This window comes from Nycticebus coucang, chromosome 10 (assembly GCF_027406575.1).
Source record: "Nycticebus coucang isolate mNycCou1 chromosome 10, mNycCou1.pri, whole genome shotgun sequence".
Lineage (NCBI taxonomy): Eukaryota > Metazoa > Chordata > Mammalia > Primates > Lorisidae > Nycticebus > Nycticebus coucang.
In genome coordinates this window covers 28,690,934-28,714,957 of record NC_069789.1, presented here as the reverse complement: position 1 = coordinate 28,714,957, position 24,024 = coordinate 28,690,934, and the positions used below count along the sequence as shown (strand labels likewise).

Sequence of the window (24,024 nt, the reverse complement as noted above, 5' to 3'; positions counted from 1 at the left end):
CCTTTTTTTTTTTTTGCAGTTTTTGGCCGGGGCTGGGCTTGAACCTGCCACCTCTGGCATATGGGGCCTTTCAGCCACAGGTGCCGCCCCCTGAAATGCCTTTTTTATGATACAATTTTTAGACTCCTCACTATCTTTGATTCCTTGTCTCTGGACACACCTTAGTTTGAAAAGAGCCTTCTTAAAATACAGCATCCAGAACTAAACATAATATTTCAGCTTGATATGATCATTGTAGGGAATAATGAGATTATAGTATTCTACAATTTGGATACTATATTCTTACTGATGCAGATAAAGCTTGTTAAGCAATGATTGGACCAAAGATGTGGGCTTAGGTCATAGTACTCACCCTACTACATCATTTCCCACAGGGGTTGAGTAGTCACAGGAAGGATAATATATTTACAAAGAGGCAATAAAAATGGCCAGATTTAATAAAATTTACAAAGGGGTAGGAAAAATTATATATAGAAATAAGAAGTCTATTAAGTTAGTTTTTCCCAAGAGCATCTTTTTTTAAAATTACTATTAGTGAAAGATTTTAAAAATATCTCAGACACTAATTATTATGGGCAACAAGTGATAGGAAATAAATGCCAAAGGCATAATAAAAGCATATAGTGCTCTTGAACAACTTTTCACTTGTCTCATTAAATCCATATTTTAGGCAAAGGTTATGGCAAAATATGATGGTTCATAAAATGGGAGTGGCTGTGCTTCTCAATTTTGCTACACTAACTGCATCACCTTCTATGTATATAATAAGTGCTTGGATATTTTGCTACCTAACAAGTTACCAGCTCATGGCTCTAACCTTATAAGAGAAACAGATATAGAAAACTTAACTGTGTAACTAGTCTTGTCATTAATAGAAGTCTGGCTTCTTCATGTTATAGAGAAACATCTTATTAGGTGTAATTAACACAGAAAAGGAATAAAGTCAGATCATTCCAGGCATAAATGTGTATTTAAAGTTTCCATAGTAAACAAATATACTTCTAAATGAAGATTTGCCTGTTTTTCTAAGATAAAATAAGTTTTGAGCTTTTTTGGGTAAGTATGGTGCCAAAAATCGAGTTATAGACTTCCTTTCTTTTAAACAATTCTCCATTCAACACATATCTCTTTTTGGAATTGGGCCAAGACAATTGCACTCTAAGGCTGCAACACTCTGGAAGATACTTGAGAGGAAAGACTTACTCTTCCAAATGTCTTCCCTACATAATTTTTTTTCTGTTTGATGTTTTAATTACAAAATGTCAAGTCTTACAAGGTCTTAAAATAATCATTTCCCCAAACAGTACAGCAATTGTATGCTGTAAAAATATTAGTTCTTTGTCAGACGTTGAGAACACGCTGAACAAGTCTGTGTTTCTACACATCTCAGCAGATCTTAGAGTGGCAATACTGGAATTCCTCATCACAGCCATTCTTGTATTGGCTGCAAGCCTCATAGCTAAGGGCTTTTGGTTGTAGCACTTTGTCAGGGAAGGGATGTCAATGGTAAGTTAAATACCTAACACTGGAGAACTACATTCCTTTGCTGGGGAGCATTTACAACCATAACATGGGGAAGGCTTAAATTAATAAAAATTTATTTCAGATACAAATTATTGAGGGTACAAATAATTAGATTTCATTGTGTTTGTTAGGTAAAGTTCAAGTTGTAGTTGAGTCCTTCACCCAAGGAGTGTGCTGTATACATGTTTTGTTTACATTGTGCTCACTCGCTTACCAATCTCCTTTTCTCCTCCCCTTTTCTTTCCTCCCTCCCCTGGAAATTAACTGTGTTTTTCTCTTGCATGGGTGTGTAGTTGTTTATATATTGATTTCATACTAGTATTGAGTACATTGGATACTTGCTTTTCCATTCTTGTGATATTTTACTAAGAAGAATGCTCTTCAGCTCCATCCAGGTAAATACGAAAGATATAACGTCTCCATCTTTTTTATGGCTGAATAGTACTCTATGATGCACATATACCACAGGTTATTAATCCATTCATAGGTTGATGGGCACGTGGGTTGATTCTGTCTTGGTGATTGTAAATTGAACTGGATGAACAGTCTCACAGTTCTTCCTTAGTCTTCCAGGGAACAAGAACAAGTCTGCCAGTTAAAGTACAGTGATGAATTTAAGCCTTCCCTGTACTTTAACTGGCAGAATTTGTGACTGTGAATGTGATTCCAGTTCTAGATGATCTTAAGGGATGACCCTTTTCTTGGTGGTATGGCCTCCTTTTAGCAACTGTGATGGTGGCTGGAGGATGAGCAAGAGGGTATGTGGACCAAGGATGTGGAAGGTGGGCCCACTACATCCCTGCCCCAAAGTACCTATGTTAACACTTGGTTAGCATTATCCTGCGTATCTTTCTATACACATGTGAAGATAGAATGGTAAGTGGATAGATTGTTCAATAGATAGATTTTTAAAATGAGAAATGGCTTCTACTATAACACCTACTATGTTTTAAATAACTAGTAAATTTACCTTCACTAAAATTAAGAAAAATAGAATGGATGAATCTGATAGAATTGCTGAGATAAATATTTCTTGATGACAACAGGTATTATTTCCTAAAACATTATTCTAAAATAATGAGAAAAAATTATGAAAGCAATTAAAATACTGAATCTTTATTTATTTATTTTTCTATTTTAATCCTTATTTCAACTTAAATGCAATAATAATTTGATAAGGTACATACATACAAAACCCATATATCCTGAATTAGAAAAGAGTTTCCGTGAGACTGTATCTCAAATCATCCCTCTAAATCCTAATTCTCTACTGGTAAAATTTTACCCAATATTTATTTTTCTTTTCACATGGCCCTTTTCTGAGCCAATTAAACGTATTTTTGTTTCATTTTGATTTATGCTGAATGCAACATAAAAATATAACAAGGTAAAAATAAACATTGTATAAGAAAACTAAAAAAAAAAAAGTGGCTTCCACAGACACACATGGTTTTCATCAAGTATATGTTTCCACAATGAATACTTATAAATATGCAAATAAAACATTACCCTAAATGCTTATCTTGCCATTAATGCCATTCAATTTCTAGGCGATGCCATTCTTGCTACGGAAAACATTTTTTTTATAAGTTTCTCCCCAAACTTAACAAATAGTATATTATAATTCCCAAAAAGTCTTAAAAAAACTTTCCAATGTGGAAGATTCACATGAAACTTTGTTTCTTCAAGAAAATAAAATCATTCTTACTATGGGAAGAAAAGAATATTAAAAGAAATCAGCCATGGGCAGTGCCTGTGGCTCAAAGGAGTGGAAGCTGGCCCCATATACTGGATGTGGCGGGTTCAAACCTGACCCAGGCCAAAAACTGCAAAAACAAACAAACAAACAAAAAAAAACAAAAAAAATTCAACCTTTTTTTATTTACATTTTTTTTATTGCTAAATCATAGCTGTGTACATTAGTGCAATCGCCTGTACCCATTCTAAGATGCACCATAGAAGTGGCCCCACCCATTACCCTCGCTCCACCAAAACCTCCCCCCTCCTTTCCCCTTCCTTGGCCCTTTCCCCATAGTCTTGTGCTATAGGTGGGTTATAGCCTTCATGTGAAAGCTATAATGTAGCTTTATAGTAGGGCTGAGTACATTGGATACTTTTTCTTCCATTCCTGAGATACTTTGCTAAGAAGAATATGTTCCAGTTCCATCCATGTAAACATGAAAGAGGTAAAGTCTCCATCTTTCTTTAAGGCTGCATAGTATTCCATGGTATACATGTACCACAATTTGCTAGTCCATTCGTGGGTTGATGGGCACTTGGGCTTCTTCCATGACTTAGCAATTATGAATTGGGCTGCAATAAACATTCTGGTACAGATGTCTTTGTTATATTGTGACTTTTGGTCTTCTGGGTATAAACCTACTAAAGGAATTATAGGATCAAATGGCAGGTCTATTTTTAGGTCTCTAAGTATTCTCCAAACATCCTTCCAGAAGGAACGTATTAGTGGGCATTCCCACCAGCAATGTAGAAGTGTGCCCTTTCCTCCACATCCACACCAACATTTCTGGTTTTGGGATTTTGTTATGTGGGCTACTCTTACTGGGGTTAGGTGATATCTCAAAGTAGTTTTGATTTGCGTTTCTCTGATGATTAAGGATGATGAGCTTTTTTTCATGTGTTTGTAGATTTTGTGTCGGTCTTCTTTAGAGAAGTTTTTCTTTAAGTCCCTTGCCCACCCTGAAATGGGGTCACGTGTACTTTTCTTGCTAATAAATTTGAGTTCTCTGTGGATTCCGGTTATTAGACCTTTATCGGAGGTATAACCTTCAAATATTTTCTCCCATTCTGAGGGCTCTCTGCTTGCTTGACTCACTATGTTCTTGGCTGTGCAGAAGCTTTATAGTTCGATCATGTCCCAGTAGTGTATTTTTGATACTGCTTCAATAGCCTGGGGAGTCCTCCTCATAAAATATTAACCCAGGCCGATTCCTTCAAGAGTTTTCCCTGAACTTTCTTCAAGTATTTTTTTATTTTTATTTTTATTTTTTTTATTAAATCATAACTGTATACAATGATATGATTATGGGGCATCATACACTCACTTCATAAGCCATTTGACACATTTTTATCACAGTGGTTAACATAGCCTTTCCGGCGTTATCTCAGTTACTGTGCCAAAACATTTACATTCTGCATTTACCAAGTTTCGCAAATACCCCTGTAATATGCACCACAGGTGTGATCCCTCCGATTCCCCTCCCTCTACCCACCCCCCCCTTTCCCACTTCCCCCTATTGTTAAGTTGTAGCTGGGTTATAGCTTTCATGTGAGAGTCCCAAATTAGTTTCATAGTAGGGCTGTGTACATTGGGTATTTTTTCTTCCATTCTTGGGATACTTTACTAAGAAGAATATGTTCCAGCTCCATCCATGTAAACATGAAAGAGGTAAAGTCTCCATCTTTCTTTAAGGCTGCATAGTATTCCATGGTATACATATACCACAGTTTATTAATCCATTCGTGGATCGATGGGCACTTGGGCTTTTTCCATGACTTAGCTATTACGAATTGGGCTGCGATAAACATTCTGGTACAAATATCTTTGTTATGTTGTGATTTTTGGTCTTCTGGGTATATGCCCAGCAGAGGGATTACAGGATTGAATGGCAGATCTATTTTTAGATCTCTGAGTGTTCTCCATATATCCTTCCAAAAGGAATGTATTAATTTGCATTCCCACCAGCAGTGCAGAAGTATTCCCTTTTCTCCGCATCCACGCCAACATCTCTGGTCTTGAGATTTTGTGATATAGGCTAGTCTCATTGGAGTTAGATGATATCTCAAAGTAGTTTTGATTTGCATTTCTCTGATGAGTAAAGATGATGAGCATTTTTTCATATGTCTGAAGGCCGTGCGCCTGTCTTCTTCAGAGAAGTTTCTCTTCAAATCCCTTGCCCAGCCTGCGATGGGATCCCTTGTTTTTTTCTTGCTGATGCGTTTGAGTTCTCTGTGGATTCTGGTTATTAAACCTTTGTCAGAGATATACCCTGCAAATATCTTCTCCCATTCTGAGGGCTGTCTGCTTGCTCTGCTTACTGTGTTTTTAGCTGTGCAGAAGCTTTTTAGTTTGATCAAGTCCCAGTAGTGTATTTTTGAAGCTGCTTCAATTGCCCGGGGGGTTCTCCTCATGAAATACTCACCCAGACCAATTTCTTCAAGGGTTTTCCCTGCATTCTCCTCTAGTATTTTTATAGTTTCATGTCTTAAGTTTAAATCTTTAATCCAATGAGAGTCTATCTTAGTTAATGGTGAAAGGTGTGGGTCCAATTTCAGTCTTCTGCAGGTTGCCAGCCAGTTCACCCAGCACCATTTGTTAAATAGGGAATCTTTTCCCACTAAATGTTTTTAATTGGCTTGTCAAAAATCAAATAGCGGTAAGTAGCTGGATTCATCTCTTGGTTCTCTATTCTGTTCCAGATATCTACTTCCCTGTTTTTGTGCCAATACCATGCTGTTTTGATCACTATCGATTTGTAGTAAAGTCTGAGGTCTGGTAGTGTGATTCCTCCTGTTTTGTTTTTATTTCTGAGTAATGTCTTGGCTATTCGAGGTTTTTTCTGATTCCATATAAAACAAAGTAATGTTTTTTCAAGATCTTTAAAATATGACAGTGGAGCTTTAATATGGAGTGCGTTGAAATTATATATTGCTTTGGGTAGTATGGACATTTTGATAATGTTGATTCTTCCTAGCCATGAGCATGGTATGTTTTTCCATTTGTTAACATTTTCAGCTATTTCTTTTCTTAGAGTTTCATAGTTCTCTTTATAGAGATCTTTCACGTCTTTTGTTAGGTAAATTCCCAAATATTTCATCTTCTTTGGCACTACTGTGAATGGGATAGAGTCCTTAACTGCTTTTTCAATTTGACTGTTGTTGGTGTATATAAAGGCTACCGATTTATGAATGTTGATTTTGTAACCTGAGACGCTGCTGTATTCCTTGATCACTTCTAGGAGTTTTGTAGTAGAGTCCCTAGGGTTTTCCAGATACACAATCATATCATCTGCGAAGAGCGAGAGTTTGATCTCTTCTGACCCTATATGGATACCCTTGATCGCCTTTTCTTCCCTAATTGCGGTGGCTAAAACTTCCATTACAATGTTGAAAAGCAATGGAGACAATGAGCAGCCTTGTCTGGTTCCTGATCTGAGTGGAAATGATTCCAATTTAACTCCATTCAATATGATATTGGCTGTGGGTTTGCTGTAGATAGCCTCTATCAGTTTAAGAAAAGTCCCTTCTATACCAATTTTCTTGAGTGTTCTGATCATGAAGGGATGCTGGATATTATCAAAAGCTTTTTCTGCATCAATTGAGAGAATCATATGGTCTTTGTTTTTTAATTTGTTTATGTGCTGAATTACATTTATAGATTTATGTATATTGAACCAGCCTTGAGACCCTGGGATAAAACCAACTTGGTCATGATGTATAATTTGTTTGATATGTTGCTGGATTCTGTTTGTTAGGATCTTGTTGAATATTTTTGCATCTATATTCATTAGTGATATTGGTCTATAATTTTCTTTTCTTGTTGGGTCTTTTCCTGGTTTGGGGATCAGGGTGATGTTTGCTTCATAGAACGTGTTGGGTAGTCTTCCTTCTTTTTCTACATTTTGGAACAGGTTGAGTAATATAGGTACTAATTCCTCTTTAAATGTTTGGTAGAATTCTGACGTGAAACCATCTGGTCCCGGGCTTTTCTTTTTAGGGAGGTTTTGTATAGTTGATGCTATTTCTGAACTTGATATGGGTCTGTTCAACATTTCCACTTGATTCTGGTTAAGTCTTGGAAGGTGGCGTGCTTCCAAGTATTGGTCTATTTCCTTCAGATTTTCATATTTCTGAGAATAAAGTTTCTTGTAATATTCATTAAGGATTTTTTGGATTTCTGATGAGTATGTGGTTATTTCGTCTTTGTTGTTTCTGATTGATGATATTAGAGATTTTACTCTTTTTTTCCTGATTAGGTTGGCCAGAGGTTTATCTATTTTATTGACCTTTTCAAAAAACCAGCTTTTTGATTTATTGATCTGTTGTATTATTCTTTTGTTTTCAATTTCATTTAATTCTGCTCTAATTTTGGTTATTTCTTTTCTTCTACTGGGTTTGGGGTTGGAATGTTCTTCCTTTTCCAGTTGCGTGAGATGTCCCATTAAGTTGTTAACTTCCTCTCTTTCCGTTCTCTTGAGGAAGGCTTGCAGTGCTATAAATTTCCCTCTTAGAACTGCCTTTGCAGTGTCCCATAGGTTCTGATAGTTTGTGTCTTCATTGTCATTTTGTTCCAAAAAATTGGTGATTTCTTTCTTAATCTCATCTCTGACCCAGCTATCATTCAGCATAAGGTTATTTAACTTCCATGTTTTTGTATGGGTATGCAGATTCCTGTTGTTACTCGTCTCAAGTTTTATTCCATGATGGTCCGAGAAGATGCATGGAATAATTTCTATTCCTTTAAATTTACTGAGGTTAGACTTGTGACCTAAAATGTGATCAATTTTGGAGTAAGTTCCGTGGGCTGATGAGAAGTATGTGTATTCAGTTTTGTTGGGATGAAATGTTCTGTAGATGTCTGCTAAATCTAAATATTGGATGGTTAGGTTTAAATCTAAGGTTTCTTTGCTCAGCTTCTTGCTGGAGGATCGATCCAACACTGCCAAGGGAGTGTTGAAATCTCCAACGATTATGGAGCTGGAGGAAATCAAGTTACTCATGTCTGTTAGAGTTTCTCTTATAAATTGAGGTGCATTCTGGTTGGGTGCATAGATATTAATAATTGAGATCTCGTCATATTGAGTATTACCCTGAACAAATATGAAGTGACCATTCTTGTCCTTCCTTACTTTTGATGGTTTAAAGCCTACTGTATCTGCAAATAAAATTGCAACACCTGCTTTTTTCTGATTACCATTTGCCTGAAATATGGATGACCATCCTTTCACCCTGAGTCTGTATTTGTCTTTTAAGTTGAGATGTGACTCTTGTATGCAACAAATATCTGGCTTGAGTTTTTGTATCCAGTCAGCTAACCTATGCCTCTTTAGAGGACAGTTTAAGCCATTCACATTGATGGAGAGTATTGATAAGTCTGGTGGAATTTTGGGTATCGAGTTTTTCAAAGGTCCAGTGGACATTTTTAATCCTTTCGCCAGTGTGGAAGTTGGAGTTTGATCCGAAGTTTCTGAGTGAGTTTACTTTTGTGGTATAGGATTGGGTTGGTCATTGTGGAGAATAGGTCTGAGAACATCCTGAAGAGCTGGTTTACTTATGGCAAATTTTTTCAACATATGAATGTCATTGAAGTATTTAATTTCTCCATCATAGATGAAACTCAGTTTAGCTGGATACAAGATCCTGGGTTGAAAGTTTTTTTGCTTTAGGAGATTAAAAGTTGATGACCAGCCTCTTCTTGCTTGAAAAGTTTCAGCAGAGAGATCTGCAGTTATTCTAATATTCTTACCTTTGTACGTTATAGTTTTCTTTCGCCGGGCTGCTTTGAGAATCTTCTCTTTCATGTTAACTTTAGTGAAGCTAATTATGATATGTCTGGGAGATGGCTTATTGGGGTTGAATCGTGCTGGGGTTCTGAAGCTGTCTGCTATCTGAATTTCAGATTCTCTAGGCATGTCTGGAAAATTTTCTTTCATAATTTCATGTAGAAGGGCCTCTGTGCCCTTGGCAGCCACTTCATCGTTCTCCGAAATTCCTATAACCCTTATATTGTGTTTTTTCGAATTATCTGAGAGTTCTCTGAGTGAGTGATCCGTTTTTGCTCTCCATTTCTCTTCCTCTTTGAGAGATTGGGAGCGTTCGAAGACTTTATCTTCAATGTCAGAAATCCTTTCTTCTGCTTGCTCCATTCTGTTACTGAGGGATTCTACTGTATTTTTCATATCTTTGAGGGCTGTAAGTTCTTGTTTCAGTGTGTCTAAGTCTTTGGTGGTTTTGTCTTTAAATTCGTTAAATTCTTGAGACAATTTTTGAATTTCTCCTCGAATTCCTAATTCCATTTTATTAATCTTGTCTGCAAACCAAATTCTGAATTCGACTTCTGACATCTCAGCCAGTTGTTTATGAATAGGATCTTCAAACACTTCTGCCGTATCTTTTCTTGGGGGGGTTGATCTATTCTGGTTATTCATGTTACCAGAGTTTTTCCGCTGATTCCGCCCCATGGTTTACTCCCTTTGGTTTTTCCCCTGGGGTTTTATCGAGGGCCCGTACAGTGTTGTGGCCTGACAAACTGGGGCCCTGTCTGGTGTGGTGGAGCAAAGTGGTTCTGTCTTGTTTTCAGCTGGTTTCTGTTTGATCCTATTGCAACTTCTACTCTGGCTTGAAGTCTCAGCTGTGTGGAAAAATCAGCAATTAAGTCACCCCGCCTGCCCACCTCTGGCCCCAGTTGGAAAAGGAGAATCAAACCTTCCTACAATCGCACACCCAGGGCACCGCCTGAAAAGTCCTCAGTCTATTAGCCCAGTTCAAAAGGTCCGAATCAACTGTCTCAATCGGCACTTGTCTCGGGTGGAAGGGTTCAAGAGGTCTCTGGGAGCTGGATCACAGGGGCCTGGTGACTCCTCTGACACAGCTCACCCCAGTGCAGCGTGGAGTCAGGACGAGCCACCCAGCAAACAGAGCAGTCTGGGAAGGTTGACGTCTCCTTCCCCACTTTGCCCCTCCGTCGGACCCAGTCACTGGTATCTCTGCAGATGGCTAACCCAGTTGCCTGCAGTGAACAGACACTCCAGATGTTTGCACCTGCCTGAATCGCAAGGAAGTCTGCCAGGCCCCCGCAGACTGCCGCTATCTAGCAGGAGGAGATGGGGCCTGACATCTTTGAGTGTTTGATGCAGGTGATGGGAAGGAGGTGTTCACTCAGGCTTAGCCCCATCCCTGATGGATGCTGCTAACAGAACAGAACAGAACAGACCACTTTGTGAGGTTCTGTCTCTGTTCCTGTCGTCGCCTACAGAAGACGGGCTGTTTTGAGTTCAAACGTCTTTGCTGTTGGAGAATTGCGTCTGAACACCTCTCTGGGTCGGCCCCGCCCTGGAAGCTTCCCGGGTTTGTGAGCCGAGTGGCCGGTGGCCTCCTCTGGTTGCGCAGGGAGACAGGGGGTGTGGCCTCAGAATATCCAGAAGTGAGCGTTCTGCCGTTAAAGAAAAAACGGCTGTTGATCTACCTCCAGGGAACTGCTGCTCTGGTGTGGGTGCTCAGGCGACCCTTTTCTCCTCTGTCCCGCGCCCCAGAGTCAGCACTGAGCGGCCGCAGTTTGTGCTGGGTCCACACCCCTTAAGAGATCCCCCAAGAATCAGAACTCTTGGAGGATGGGCCCCCAGACCCCGATTGGGAGTGGGGGGGGGAAGCTAGAGTTTCTTTCAGTTTTACGGAATACTACGGTCCGGGGAGGGCTCCTGCACTGCACCGCAGGGAGGGAGGTGCCGCCAAGGCTTGATTTCCCCTCAGCAGAGTGCCCTCTCCTCGCTCATGTATCCCAGAGTCAGCGCTGACCTGACGCAGCTCAGGCACTGTGCACTCCCCTCGAGAAATCACCCAAGGAGCCAAACTTCTGGGGGATAGGCCCTCAGACCCCGAGTGAGAGTAGGGGCTCTCAGCTCTCAGCGGGGAGGCCAGAGTCTTATTCAGTCTTGGGCCCCGTATGCCCGGGGAGGGTTGGTGCACTGCACCGCAGGGAAGTGCCGTGAGGCGTGACTCCCCCTCAGCCCGGTGCCCTCTCCTCACTCGCGCGCCTCAGAGTCAATGCTGACCAGTCGCAACTCGGGGACTGTCCACTCCCCTTGAGAAATCACCCAAGGATCCGAAGTCCTGGGGGACAGGCCTCCAGACCTCAGTGGGCGGGAGGGGAGCGCCGGGTATTCAGGGTTGCCGGCAAAGGATTCCCAAAGTTTTATTCAGCCCTATGTCCGGCAGGAGAATGCCATGGCACCCCAGTAGGGGAGGTAGGTCCAGTTTTTAGAAGGTCTCTCCCGTGGAGTGTAGTGGGAGGGCCTTTAATTTCTGCCCGCTTGTTCAATTGTGGGGCTCATATGCCGGTCTCATGGGGGAGGGGGACTCCCGTCCACTTGGTGGTGGATTTTGTACCTTTTGTTTGCGTCCTTGTGATCACAACTTGCCTCAGCGGTGTTGATGTGCGTTCTTCAGCCTTCTCTCTTGGTGAGGCTCAAGTCCACCAGGATACTTACTAAATTCCTGTCCCTTAACTCTCCTTCTGGACGGCAGCCTTTGTTGAAAGCTGGCTTCAGTCCGCCATCTTGTCTCTCCCTCTCCCTCTTCAAGTATTTTTATAGTTTTCTGTCTTAAGTTAAAATCTTTTATCCAGTAAGAGTCTATCTCAGTTAATGGTGAAAGGCGGGGGTCCAGTTTCAATATTCTACAGGTTGCCAGCCAGTTTACCCAGCACCATTTGTTAAATAGGGAATCTTTTCCCCACTGAATGTTTTTAATTAGCTTGTCAAAGATCAAATAACGGTAAGTAGCTGGATCCATCTCTTGGTTCTTTATTCTGTTCCAGACATCTACTTCTCTGCTTTTGTGCCAGTACCATGCTGTTTTGATCACTATGGATTTATAGTACAGTCTCAGGTCTGGTAGCATTCCTCCTGCTTTGTTTTTATTGCTCAGTAATGTTTTGGCTATTCGAGGATTTTTCTGATTCCATATAAAATGAAGTATTATTTGTTCAAGATCTTTAAAGTATGACAATGGAGCTTTAATAGGAATTCCATTAAAATTATATATTGCTTTGGGCAGTATGGACATTTTAACAATGTTGATTCTTCCCAGCCATGAGCATGGTATGTTTTTCCATCTGTTAACATCTTTAGCTATTTGTTTTCTTAGAGTTTCATAGTTCTCTTTGTAGAGATCTTTCACGTCCTTTGTTAGGTATACTCCCAAATATTTCATCTTCTTTGGCACTACTGTGAAAGGAATAGAGTCCTTGACTGTTTGTTTGACTTGGTTATTGTTGGTATATATAAAGGCTACAGATTTATGGGTGTTGATTTTATAGCCTGAGACATTGCTATATTCCTTGATCACTTCTAAAAGTTTTGTAGTAGAATCCCTAGTGTTTTCCAGATATACGATCATATCATCTGCGAAGAGTGAAAGTTTGATCTCTTCTAACCCTATGTGGATACCCTTGATCGCCTTTTCTTCCCTAATTGCAATGGCTAAAACTTCCATTACAATGTTAAAGAGCAATGGAAACAATGGGCAACCTTGCCTGGTTCCTGATCTAAGTGGAAATGATTTCCATTTAACTCCATTCAATATGATATTGGCTGTGGGTTTGCTGTAGATGGCCTCTATTAGTTTAAGAAATGTCCCTTCTATACCAATTTTCTTAAGTGCTCTGATCATGAAGGGATGCTGGATATTATCAAAAGCTTTTTCTGCATCAATTGAAAGAATCATATGGTCTTTATTTTTAAGTTTGTTTACGTGTTGAATTACATTTATAGATTTATGTATATTGAACCAGCCTTGAGACCCTGGGATAAATCCGACTTGGTCATGGTGTATAATTTTTTTGATGTGTTGTTGGATTCTGTTTGTTAGGATCTTATTGAGTATTTTAGCATCTATATTCATTAGTGATATTGGTCTATAATTTTCTTTCCTTGTTGCGTCTTTCCCTGGTTTGGGGATTAAGGTGATGTTTGCTTTATAAAATGTGCTGGGTAATATTCCTTCTTTTTCTATATTTTGGAAGAGGTTTAGTAATATAGGTACTAGTTCTTCTTTAAATGTTTGGTAGAATTCTGACGTAAAGCCATCTGGTCCTTGGCTTTTCTTTTTAGGGAGATTTTGTATAGTTGATGCTATTTCAGAACTTGATATAGGCCTGTTCAACATTTCCACTTTGTTCTTGCTAAGTCTTGGTAGGTGGCGTGCTTCCAGGTATTGGTCGATTTCTTTCAGATTTTCATATTTGTGAGAGTAGGGTTTCTCGTAGTATTCGTTAAGGATTTTTTGAATTTCTTAGGGGTCTGTTGTTATTTCATCATTACCATTTCTGATTGATGAAATTAGAGATTTTTCTCTTTTTTTCCTGGTTAGGTTGGCCAAAGGTTTATCTATTTTCTTGATCTTTTCAAAAAACCAGCTTTTGGATTTATTGATCTGTTGTATAATTCTTTTGTTTTCAATTTCATTTAGTTCTGTTCTGATTTTTGTTATTTCTTTTCTTCTGCTGCGTTTGGGGTTGAAGTGTTCTTCTTTCTCCAGTTGCTTGAGATGTTCCATTAAGTTATTGACTTCTTCTCTTTCCGTTTTCTTGAGGAAGGCTTGCAGTGCTATAAATTTCCCTCTTAGGACTGCCTTTGCAGTATCTCAGAGGTTCTGGTAATTCGTGTCTTGATTGTTGTTTTGTTCCAAAAATATGGTGATTTCCTTCTTAATCTCGTCTATAACCCATGTATCCTTCAGCATAAGGTTGTTTAGCTTCCATGTTTTTGTATGGGTATGCAGTTCCTGTTTTTATTTAGTTCAACTTTTATTCCATGATTGTCTGAGAAGATGCAAGGAATAATTTCTATGTTTTTTAATTTGCTGAGGTTAGATTTGTGGCTTAGGATGTGGTCGATTTTGGAGTATGTTCTGTGGGCTGCTGAGAAGAATGTGTATTCAGTTTTTTGGGGATGAAATGTTCTGTAGATGTCTGTTAAGTCCAGATGTGGAATGGTTGAGTTTAAATCTAAAATTTCTTTGCTTAGCTTCTTTTTGGAGGATCCTTCTAGCACTGCTAAAGGGGTGTTAAAATCTCCAACTACTATAGAAGTGGAGGAAATCGAGTTGCTCATGTCTGTGAGAGTTTCTCTTATAAATTGAGGTGCGTTGTGGTTGGGTGCATGAATATTAATAATTGAGATCTCATCATATTGAGTATTACCTTTAACAAATATGAAGTGTCCATCCTTATCCTTAATTATTTTGGTTGGTTTAAAGCCTATTGTGTCTGTGAACAGGATTGCAATGCTTGCTTTATTCTGCTTTCCATTTGCCTGGAATATAGATGACCATCCCTTCACTTTGAGTCTATATCTGTCTTTTAATGCAACGCCTGCTTTTTTCTGCTTTCCATTTGCCTGGAATATAGATGACCATCCCTTCACTTTGAGTCTTTATCTGTCTTTTAATGTAAGATGCTATTCTTGGATGCAGCAGATATCTGGCTTGAGTTTTTGTATCCGGTCCACCAATCTATGCCTCTTTAGAGGACAATTTAAACCATTCACATTAATTGAGAGTATTGATAAGCCTTTCGAGAGACCGGTGGACACATTTAATCCTTTTGCGACTGTGGAAGTTGGAATTTGATCCAAAAGTTTTTGGGTTGTTTACTTTTGTGGTGGAGAATTACGCTGGTCTTTATGGAGGATGGGTCTAAGAATGTCCTGGAGAGCTGGTTTAGTTGTGGCAAATTTCTTCAATATGTGAATGTTGTTAAAGTATTTATTTCTCCGTCATAAATGAAGCTCAGTTTAGCTGGGTACAGGATCCTGTGTTGAAAGTTATTTTGTTTTAGGAGATTAAAAGTCGATGACCATCCTCTTCTAGCTTGAAAGGTTTCATCAGAGAGATCTGCAGTTATTCTGATATTCTTCCCCTTGTAGGTAATGGTTTTCTTTCATCTGGCAGCTTTCAGAATTTTCTCCTTCATATTAACTTTAGTGAAATTGATTATGATGTGTCTTGGGGATGTCTTATTTGGGTTGAGTCGTGCTGGAGTTCTGAAACTGTCTGCTATCTGAATTTCGGACTCTCTTGGCATGTCTGGAAAGTTCTCCTTCATAATCTCATGGAGAAGAGACTCTGTGCCTTGTGAAGCCACTTTGTCACTTTCGGGGATCCCTATAAGATGAATATTGGTTTTCTTCAAATTATCTGAGAGCTCTCTTAGAGAGTGGTCTGTTTTTGCTCTCCATTTCTCTTCTTCTTTGAGGGTTTGGGAGCATTCCAAAGCTTTGTCTTCAGTGTCATAAGTCCTTTCTTCTGCTTGCTCCCTTCTGTTACTGAGGGATTCTACTGTGTTTCTCAGATCTTTGAGGGATGCAACTTCTTGTCTCAATGTGTTGAAATCTTTGGTCATTTGGTCTTTGAATCCATTGAATTCTTGAGATAACTTTTGGAATTCTAATTCGATCTTATCTGCTATCCAGATCCTGAATTCAATTTCTGACATCTCAGCTATTTGTTTGTGCATGGGGTCTTGTGGTGTTTCTCCCCCATTGATCCTTGGTGGAGTTGATCTCCTCTGATTATTCATATTGCCAGAGTTTTTCTGTTGATTTCACCTCATGTTTGTTTTTCACCGTTGCCTCTGGCTGTCCTCAGAGTTGGGGAGGTGGCTGTCCAAGATTAGACCCCAGCGGGATCACGCTATTGTTGCTGGATCTTTGTAGGGAGTGACCCTGTCTAGTTCCTCTGGGGCTGCTCTAGCTAGGGAGTTCTGGTTGCAGAAGCAGCTCTAGTGTGTGACACACCTGGATCCAGCAACAGGTCTGGGGGTGGTGCGCATGGTTCTGGGAGTGCCAGGCGCCCACTGACTTTGGCACAGAAAGCCCATGGCTCCAGCAGTCTCTGGCCAGGAGAAGAGCTCTGTGCAGAGGCAGGGAGGGCTCCAAAGCACACGCAGCTACAAGAGTCCCTGTCCAGATGAATGGGCTAGTGTGGAAGCTGAGAGGACATAGCAGGGAGGATGCAGGGTTGTGTGGCTCCTGCAGTTCCTGGTCAGGGAATCTGGAGGCCTGGTGGGTGTGGGTCACCGGTCGGGGGTCACTGCACAGCTCTTATGGAGGTCTGGGCGGCGCCAAGCCCAGGAGTTTGAGGTTGCTATGAGCTGTGACTTCATGGCACTCTACCCAGGGCAACAGCGCAATGCTCCAGTGTGCCAAAACTGTCTCACTGTGCCCCTAAGGATTAAGGCTGTAAGGCAGCTCAGTCCTTGCCTTTAGGCTGCTCAGTCAGTAGGTTACTTTGACCTGCCAAATCCTTGGTCTGAGACTCTGAGGGCAGAGCTTGCCGGGGCAGTTCTTTCACAATGGCTTCCTGCGCCCAGCTCAGTGGCTCAGTCTGGGGCCCCAGAAAATGCCCAAAGTTCTCCACACTCTTGCTCAAGTTCTCCCCAAGGCAGTTCAACTGAGTGCCAAGTCCAAGAACACCAAAACAGTTCACAGGTAAGGCCTTTCTGGTTTGCAGTCTCACTGCTGCTTGTATTTACGGTTGCCGGCGTGATTAGGTTGATTGAACACACGCAACCACTTGCCAGTTTTCCACTGTTTTTGTCCTCCTCTTGGGATCCAGAAGTCCCTTGCTGGCTCCCTGTATCCTCAAAGGGATGATTATAGGCAGATCCCACTGGCCAGAGATGCTTGGAGTCTTGTCTCCCCAGACTGGCTGTTCCCAGTTGCAGTGAAGCTGTTACTCGGCTGCCATCTTTAATCCCTTCCCTCAACTTTTAAAATAGGTAAACATCTATACCAAAAAAACCGGTCTTTTCCTATATCATCCCTTCAAATGTAACACAAAAAATGTTCACTACAATAATCTCTCAGATTACTTTCATATAAAAACTTCAGAATACATAAAGCACATATTTAAGTTTTCACAGATGCCATTTAGATTTCATATATTAAACAGCTACAGCGTAGCTCACAATGGCACAAATATGCTTAACACATAAACACTATTAATATTTCATCCATGGTTAACAGAAATAACTGCATGGTTTGAAAAGTGGTTTAACTTATGTGTGGTCATTAAAACTCAGTAAGTATAGTGTACCCTCAATGAATCCCCAACAATTAAAAAAAAAAAGTAAAAAAAAAAATAGAGCCCTAGTAAAAAACTTGAGAAGAGGTGGTTTTTAAAATGTTAGTTGCTTACTTACAATGTAGACTCCAAAATGGTATCGGTAGACTTTATGGATTCTGTTATATTAAAATCCATTAGCCTTTCTTGCACTTTAAAAAAGAAAAATTTTGGCTGTGCAGGCTATGTTAATCAGTTTGGTGAAAATATTCCAAATTGGGCTCTGTGTCTATGGCTCAAGCAGCTAAGGTGCTAGCCACATACACCTGAGCTGGCGGGTTTGAATCCAGCCCAGGCCCACCAAGCAACAATGACAGCTGCAACCAAAAAATAGCTGGGTGTTGTGGCGGGTGCCTGTAGTCCCAGCTACTTGGGAGGTGGAGGCAGGAGAGTCCTTTGAGCCCAGGAGTTGGAGGTTGCTGTGAGCTGTGATGCCACTACCGAGGGCGACACCTTGAGGCTCTATCTCAAAAAAAAAAAAAAGACAAATATTTCAAATTGTATATAAACCAGCACATTGTACCCCATGACTGCATTAATGTACACAGCTATGATTTAATAAAAACAATTTTTTTTGAAAAAAGTCAATAAGTAATTCAAATATGGTCATATAAAGGCAGGCAATTAATCCAATGTCACTATAAAAATCAAAGCCATGAAAATAAAGGCAGAAAACTTGTTTTCTCTACTTTTCATTTACATAGGTAGATATCAGGACCTTACTGTAGAAAATATAACAATTCTTACATATGGTTTCCCTAGAACATAATGGAGTTTCAGAAACTACAAAAGATGTATAGATGTATAGATCTATAGTTTATTTCATGAAATGCTTTTCTAGCCCATTTCAATTCTTCATTCATAATAAACAAATCTTTAACCCTAGCAAACTTCCTGGGGTCCTTTTGAATCAAGAAGATGATATCTTCAATTTGTACTTGACCTTGTCTGCCAATAGACAGTTCATTTCAGTAATGAACTCTATCAAAGTAGATATTCTTCAAGAGGAGCTATTCTTCAAGAAGATCTACTGACTTAGTAGAAGGATTCTTTTCATCTCCAAAGCCATACATCATACATCTCAATTCTTCAGAAAAAAAGTCTCTGTCTTTTACCCTGTCCATCTTCTGCACCTCCTCTGATTTCTTCATTTTCTTCCTCAAAAGCAGGGTCTTCCTCCTCATCTGCCACCCCATCAGCCCACCAGCCTACAGCACCTCGCAGGCTCCCACCCAGCAGGTTTCACTACTTGCACAGCCTCACTTCTGGTGACTTCCACATTAAAGTTTTGATTGCATTGTATTGTATTTTTAAATTAAAATACTTAACAGTTTTATTTTCACATTTCACAATACAAATGAAAACTTCCCCTTTTGGGGGTTTACTTCTTCCCTTCAAAACTATTCTCCCTTTGATAGGAAGGAGGAGCAAGTCTTCCTTACCATGCTATTCAGAAAACACCCAGAGTCACAGCACCAAGATCTCCTGGTGAGACAGAGCAAGTCATATGAAACTGACACACAGAAAACTCCGTTTACCCTTATCTGTCATTCCAGGACCAGTGGGCACCAATACGGGAAAGCAGGAGGTCTCATCATGGGGGGCCCAGGCATCATTGACATGTGACCTCCCATGGGTGGCCTCATTCCAGGACCAGGTCCCAGTGGCATCATCCCAGGATGAGGAGGATCCGGAAGATTGGGGGGAAGTGGAATCATCTCCCTGCAGGAGGAGGAGCAGAGAATGGAGTAGGAGGTACTTTTCCTTGTTGAAATGCAGCTGTTGTTTTGTCAATCAGGCTCTGGGCCTGCTCTTCCATCCATTTCTGATAGTAGTTAGTCCTTCACATTCTCCTTGTGCTTCCTCCCACTGCAGTGCGTCTTTCTCATAGATGGAGAGTCCTGGGTGAGATATGTATTCCAGTCGTCACAATAACTTGGACATATTCCCTCCTGGCTGTTGGTGACTCCTTTCTAATGTGAGTTTTTAAAAACAAGCCTCCATACCAGTGTGGGAGGAAAGAACAGTAGAGCAGGAGAAGGAAGTCTGCTCTGTTGGTAATAAAGCTCCAAGTTCATCCCATCATGGGATGATGTCCCCTAGAGACATGTGGTCCTTAAAAATCGTTTACCACTTCCTTAAGAACAATCTTGTTCCAACGGGTGCCAGTTTGGGCTGCAATCAGCTTCTTAAGGTCTCTAGTGGTGTCATGGGTGTGTCATTGCAAACAACGTCCATCATCCAGGCTGGAGCTCCAAACTCAAACTTCCAACGTGGAGACACCACAACTTCCAGCCTCAAGCGCTATGATGGAGGAGATTTTAAAAACCATGAGAGATTCTTTTGCAATCTCCACGCATTTGCAAACCACCACAATGAGCTCTAGAGGATGTCTTATCCTTGGCCAGAAGAAGCTGGTGAGAGTTTTCTAGCACTCTGGGATGCTGAGGCCAGTGGATTGCTTAGCTCCAGAGTTGGAGAGCAAGAGCAACACCCATCTCTATCACCAGTGGAAGGCCCATCCAATCTCCACTTCAGCCTTTCAGACCAACCTGAATCTTTATTTTTAAAAATGATAATACACATTTTAATTTTAAATATCATAGGTTGACTTCTCTGCATGAAATAAGAGGTGATTGCACTCAGATTTCTGATTTTGATTGCTTATTTTGTGATTTCATCATCAAGTAGTATTTGTTTGTTTTATTTTTAATTCTTGTTTTTTTTTTCTTCATGTTTTAAAATGGCCAAAATTACTTCTGGGGAATGTCTATTTCATACTCTATCAAAACTTTCTGTTTCTTTCCTTTTCACAAATTATATTTTATTTAGTGCTATTGGTAAATTTTTGCCTTTTTTTAAAACCTAGTTTTCATTTTACTAAAGTGTTTGGTAATATTGAGCTTGCACCCCAGACTATGAACCTTTAGATTAGACAAATGATATTTAATCAGTAGTGAACATTATAATTATGTAGCGAGCTTCAAAAATAAATACAAGCCAGGGTTCCTTTTGTCAAAGTTCAGATTCAGTAAATCTGTGGTGGTACCCACTGGGTTTGTTTTAAAAAGAAAGAAAAAAAGTGATAAACGTTATAGATGATATCTATATATCCCCTTAAATGAGAACCAAAGTATTTGAGAAAATTTAAATTTCCAGTGAGTCACAAGATAAAACAGAAAGGCAGTCCATTGTTAGATAAACTGTATACTGCCACAACTGAGTTAGGGACATACACTAGTGTGACTCAAGAATTTAAGTTTAGTTCCTGTAAAGACCATGGTTTCTCACAATGGTGCTGATTTTTGAGAAAAATAAAAAAAGAGGAACCTTCCCTCAGTCTTCTTACACTCCCTTGTCTAAGAAACTGGACAATGGTTTCTTAGATATCTCTTGTGGTGAAAAGGAAAACATTCTTTAACTATTTGAATAAACAGCATACTTCAGTGAGATATGTAAAAGTCATCATTCCCTTTTGAAAGATCTTTTGGTTTTTAATACTTGGGGGAAACCTAATCTTTCAGTTTCTATAATCTAACTTGAGACACGTTACAGATGTCAGGTGCCTGAAGTGTGGGCATAAACCCTAACAGAGAAATAACCAACCTTAGTAAGTTTTGCCTTACAACTTAACATTGATTATATGGTGGCCATGTACAAAGAAATAATGAACTAAAGTGAAGGTGGAAAGTGAGGAACATCATATTTCACAGTGTTTAAGCTTAGAAATGGGGTGGTTCACCTATATTCATTAGTTATCCGGTGGAAATGGAGATCTGGTGTTTTTGGTACCAATTCAGAATGCGATGCTTATCACTTTTCATTCTGCCTTTCACAGAGGTCTCTCAATATCATTAAATATCTTGACTTACCTTGTGTTTTCTGCAGTAAACTTAATGTTTTTTCCTCCAGTTCATTAAGAATTACAGTATCATGGGAAATATTCTCCAATAATTGGGAACGCTGTTCTTCTAAATGAGGAACTTCATGAGTTACTACAGTAGATAAGAGTTGATCTTGCAAACCTTGGAATGTTACCGCAAAATTGATTATAGTAACAAAGTTATAAACTGATGGAAGAAAATGGGGGTTGTCTATATCTGTAGACAAATATAACCTAAACGTGAGAAAGACATCAGTTATTCAAGGAACATACAGAGAAAAAAAATAAAACCAGTTCATTTAAGAAGGCAAAAAATATAATATCTTTCCTGAAAGTAAACAAGTTTAATTTTTTTGAGGCAGAGTCTCACTCTGTTGCCCTGGATAGGGTGCCATGGTGTTGTAGCTCACAGAAACCTCAAACTCCTGGGTTTGAGCAAGTCTATTGCCTCAGCCTCATGAGTAGCTGGGATTACAGGCATCTACCACATTGCCTGAGTGGTTTTTCTATTTTTAGTAGAGACAGGGTCTCGCTCTTGCTCATTCTGGTCAACAAGATTAATTTTTAGTGTTACTCAGCTTTGTACACAAAGTAGGTTCTCATATATTACACTATCTGAATACATTTTCTACTTACAAATTAAAAAATACAATCATACATTATGGCCAAGCCATTGTATTTGGTTTACAAATAAAGATAGAATAAAAAAAAAAAGCCAAATAGAACTTTTGATTTGCCACTGTGTCATTGTAAAGACTGGTTTTTATCCTGAGTGAGTGAGAAGTCAATAGAGGAACTTGAGGAGAGGAGTGATGTAATCTTTTTAAATTGGACCTCTGTAGGGGCTATTATGAGACAAGCCTGGGCAGAGGAGAGGGGAACAAGATGGAGGCGGGGAGGCTAGTTAACATGTGAGAGCTAATGGTGGCTTGGAGCAGGTTGGTGCCATTGGGAGTCAAAGTGAGGAGTGGTCAGATTAATAAAGCAGGGAGAATTCTTTTTTTTTTTTGTAGAGATAGAGTCTCATTTTATCACCCTCAGTAGAGTGCTGTGGCATCACACAGCCACACAGCTCACAGCAACCTCCAGCTCCTGGGCTTAAGTAATTCTCTTGCCTCAGCCTCCTGAGTAGCTGGGACTACAGGTGCCTGCCACAATACCTGGCTATTTTTTTGTTGCAGTTTGGCCGAGGCCAGGTTTGAACCTGCCACCCTCCGTATATGGGGCTAGCACCCTACCCACTGAGCTACAGGCGCCGCCCAGCAGGGAGAATTCTTCATCCCACTTTATGAAGGGTGAAATTCAAGCTCAGAAAGGTTAAATAAGTTGCCCATATCACTAAAAGTGAGAAAGTGACAGAGTGGGGTCAGTCATTAAAGTCTATCCTCTTAAAATAATACCTTCCACCACACATTTCTAACACAGGGACCAGGTTGTCAATTCAGGAAAATGTAATTTCCGTAACATTTCTAGAGTTGTTGCTTAATCAACCATATCATATCCAGCGAGAAAAAAGAATGGACTCATGCAGTGTTTTCCAAAGTATATCCTATACAACACTGAAGAGGGTTCAGTGAATGAAAGAGTTTTTTAGGTCTTATAGGAAAGATCCCATTTACCATTATTTAACCTACTGCTTTTATAAACCATGAGATCTCCCCCTTTGATTTTGAGTGACAACTATTAAGTCCTCAGAAATGTTAGTTTGAGGACCATACTTTGGAAAATGTCCTATAAACAGCAGGAAGGGGACTGGAAGAAAAAATTTTAGGGAGTAAGAATTTAGTGAGAGACTCTGCAGCTCTGTACAGTGGAGAAGACACACTGACCAACATATTTAAGATTTACCACTTCTACTCAACATCATACTATTAGAAATCCTAATTAGAGTAATCAGGCAAGAAAAATCAATACAGGGCATCCAAATTATAAAAGAGGAAGTTAAATTAACGAGATTTGATTAAACAAAAATCTTCTGCATAGCAAAAAAAAAAAAAAAAAGCATAGGAGTAAATAGACTGAGAATCTGGGAATCCACAACCAACTCAAACAACTCAGCAAGAAAAACAAAACAATTCTATTCAAAAGTGGGGATGACACAAACAGGCATTTTTTGAAAGGAGATAGAGAAATGCCTAACAAACATGTGAAAAACACGCTCAACATCACTAATCATCAGGTAAATGCAGATTAAAACCATAATGAGATACCATCTTCAATTAGAATGGTCATTATTAAAAATAAAAAAATGGTAGATGGGACAGAGCAAGATGGTGAACTAGAGACATCTCCTTGCTGTCTACTCATGGTGAGGTAGGTGAAAGTGGACTTCAGCCACCTCTGGCAGGGAGAATCTGCACAGCAAGATCGCTCTGGGGGCACAGTGAAACAGCAGGAGACTTCAGGAGCCAACAAAGAGGTCTGGAGCTGAGGAAAACCAATGCAGAAGATAGGTGCTTTGTAGGGGCAGAAGCTGGCCAGTTGGCCAACTCTCCCACAGAGGTCTGGGGATCGGAAAGGGCGGTCTTGTCATATTTTGATTTTGAACTGGGCTGCTTGCTAGAGAAGTGAGTTAGACTCAATCAGCATCTGGAGGCTGGGGTTGAACACCAGGCTGGGTGGTTTCCCCACTGCTGGCAGGGTGGTACCCTTGTGGGAAGGCCATGGGTGTGGGAAGAACAGTCTGTGGGGTCCTAGTGCATGGCTGTTTCTGCTAAATATGAGTGGCCAACCTTGGGGTGAACTGAGTGGTCTAC

At 40.0% G+C, this 24,024-nt stretch overlaps 1 protein-coding gene across 1 annotated transcript in view; it reads right to left on the bottom strand.

Annotated features, from left to right (window-relative positions):
- Window positions 1-24,024, bottom strand: part of DNAH14 (dynein axonemal heavy chain 14) — an 862,921-nt gene that overhangs the window by 114,129 nt on the left and 724,768 nt on the right. Inside the window, 1 exon segment of the mRNA XM_053607548.1 lies at window positions 21,258-21,502. Coding sequence (XP_053463523.1) covers window positions 21,258-21,502 — 245 coding nt within the window.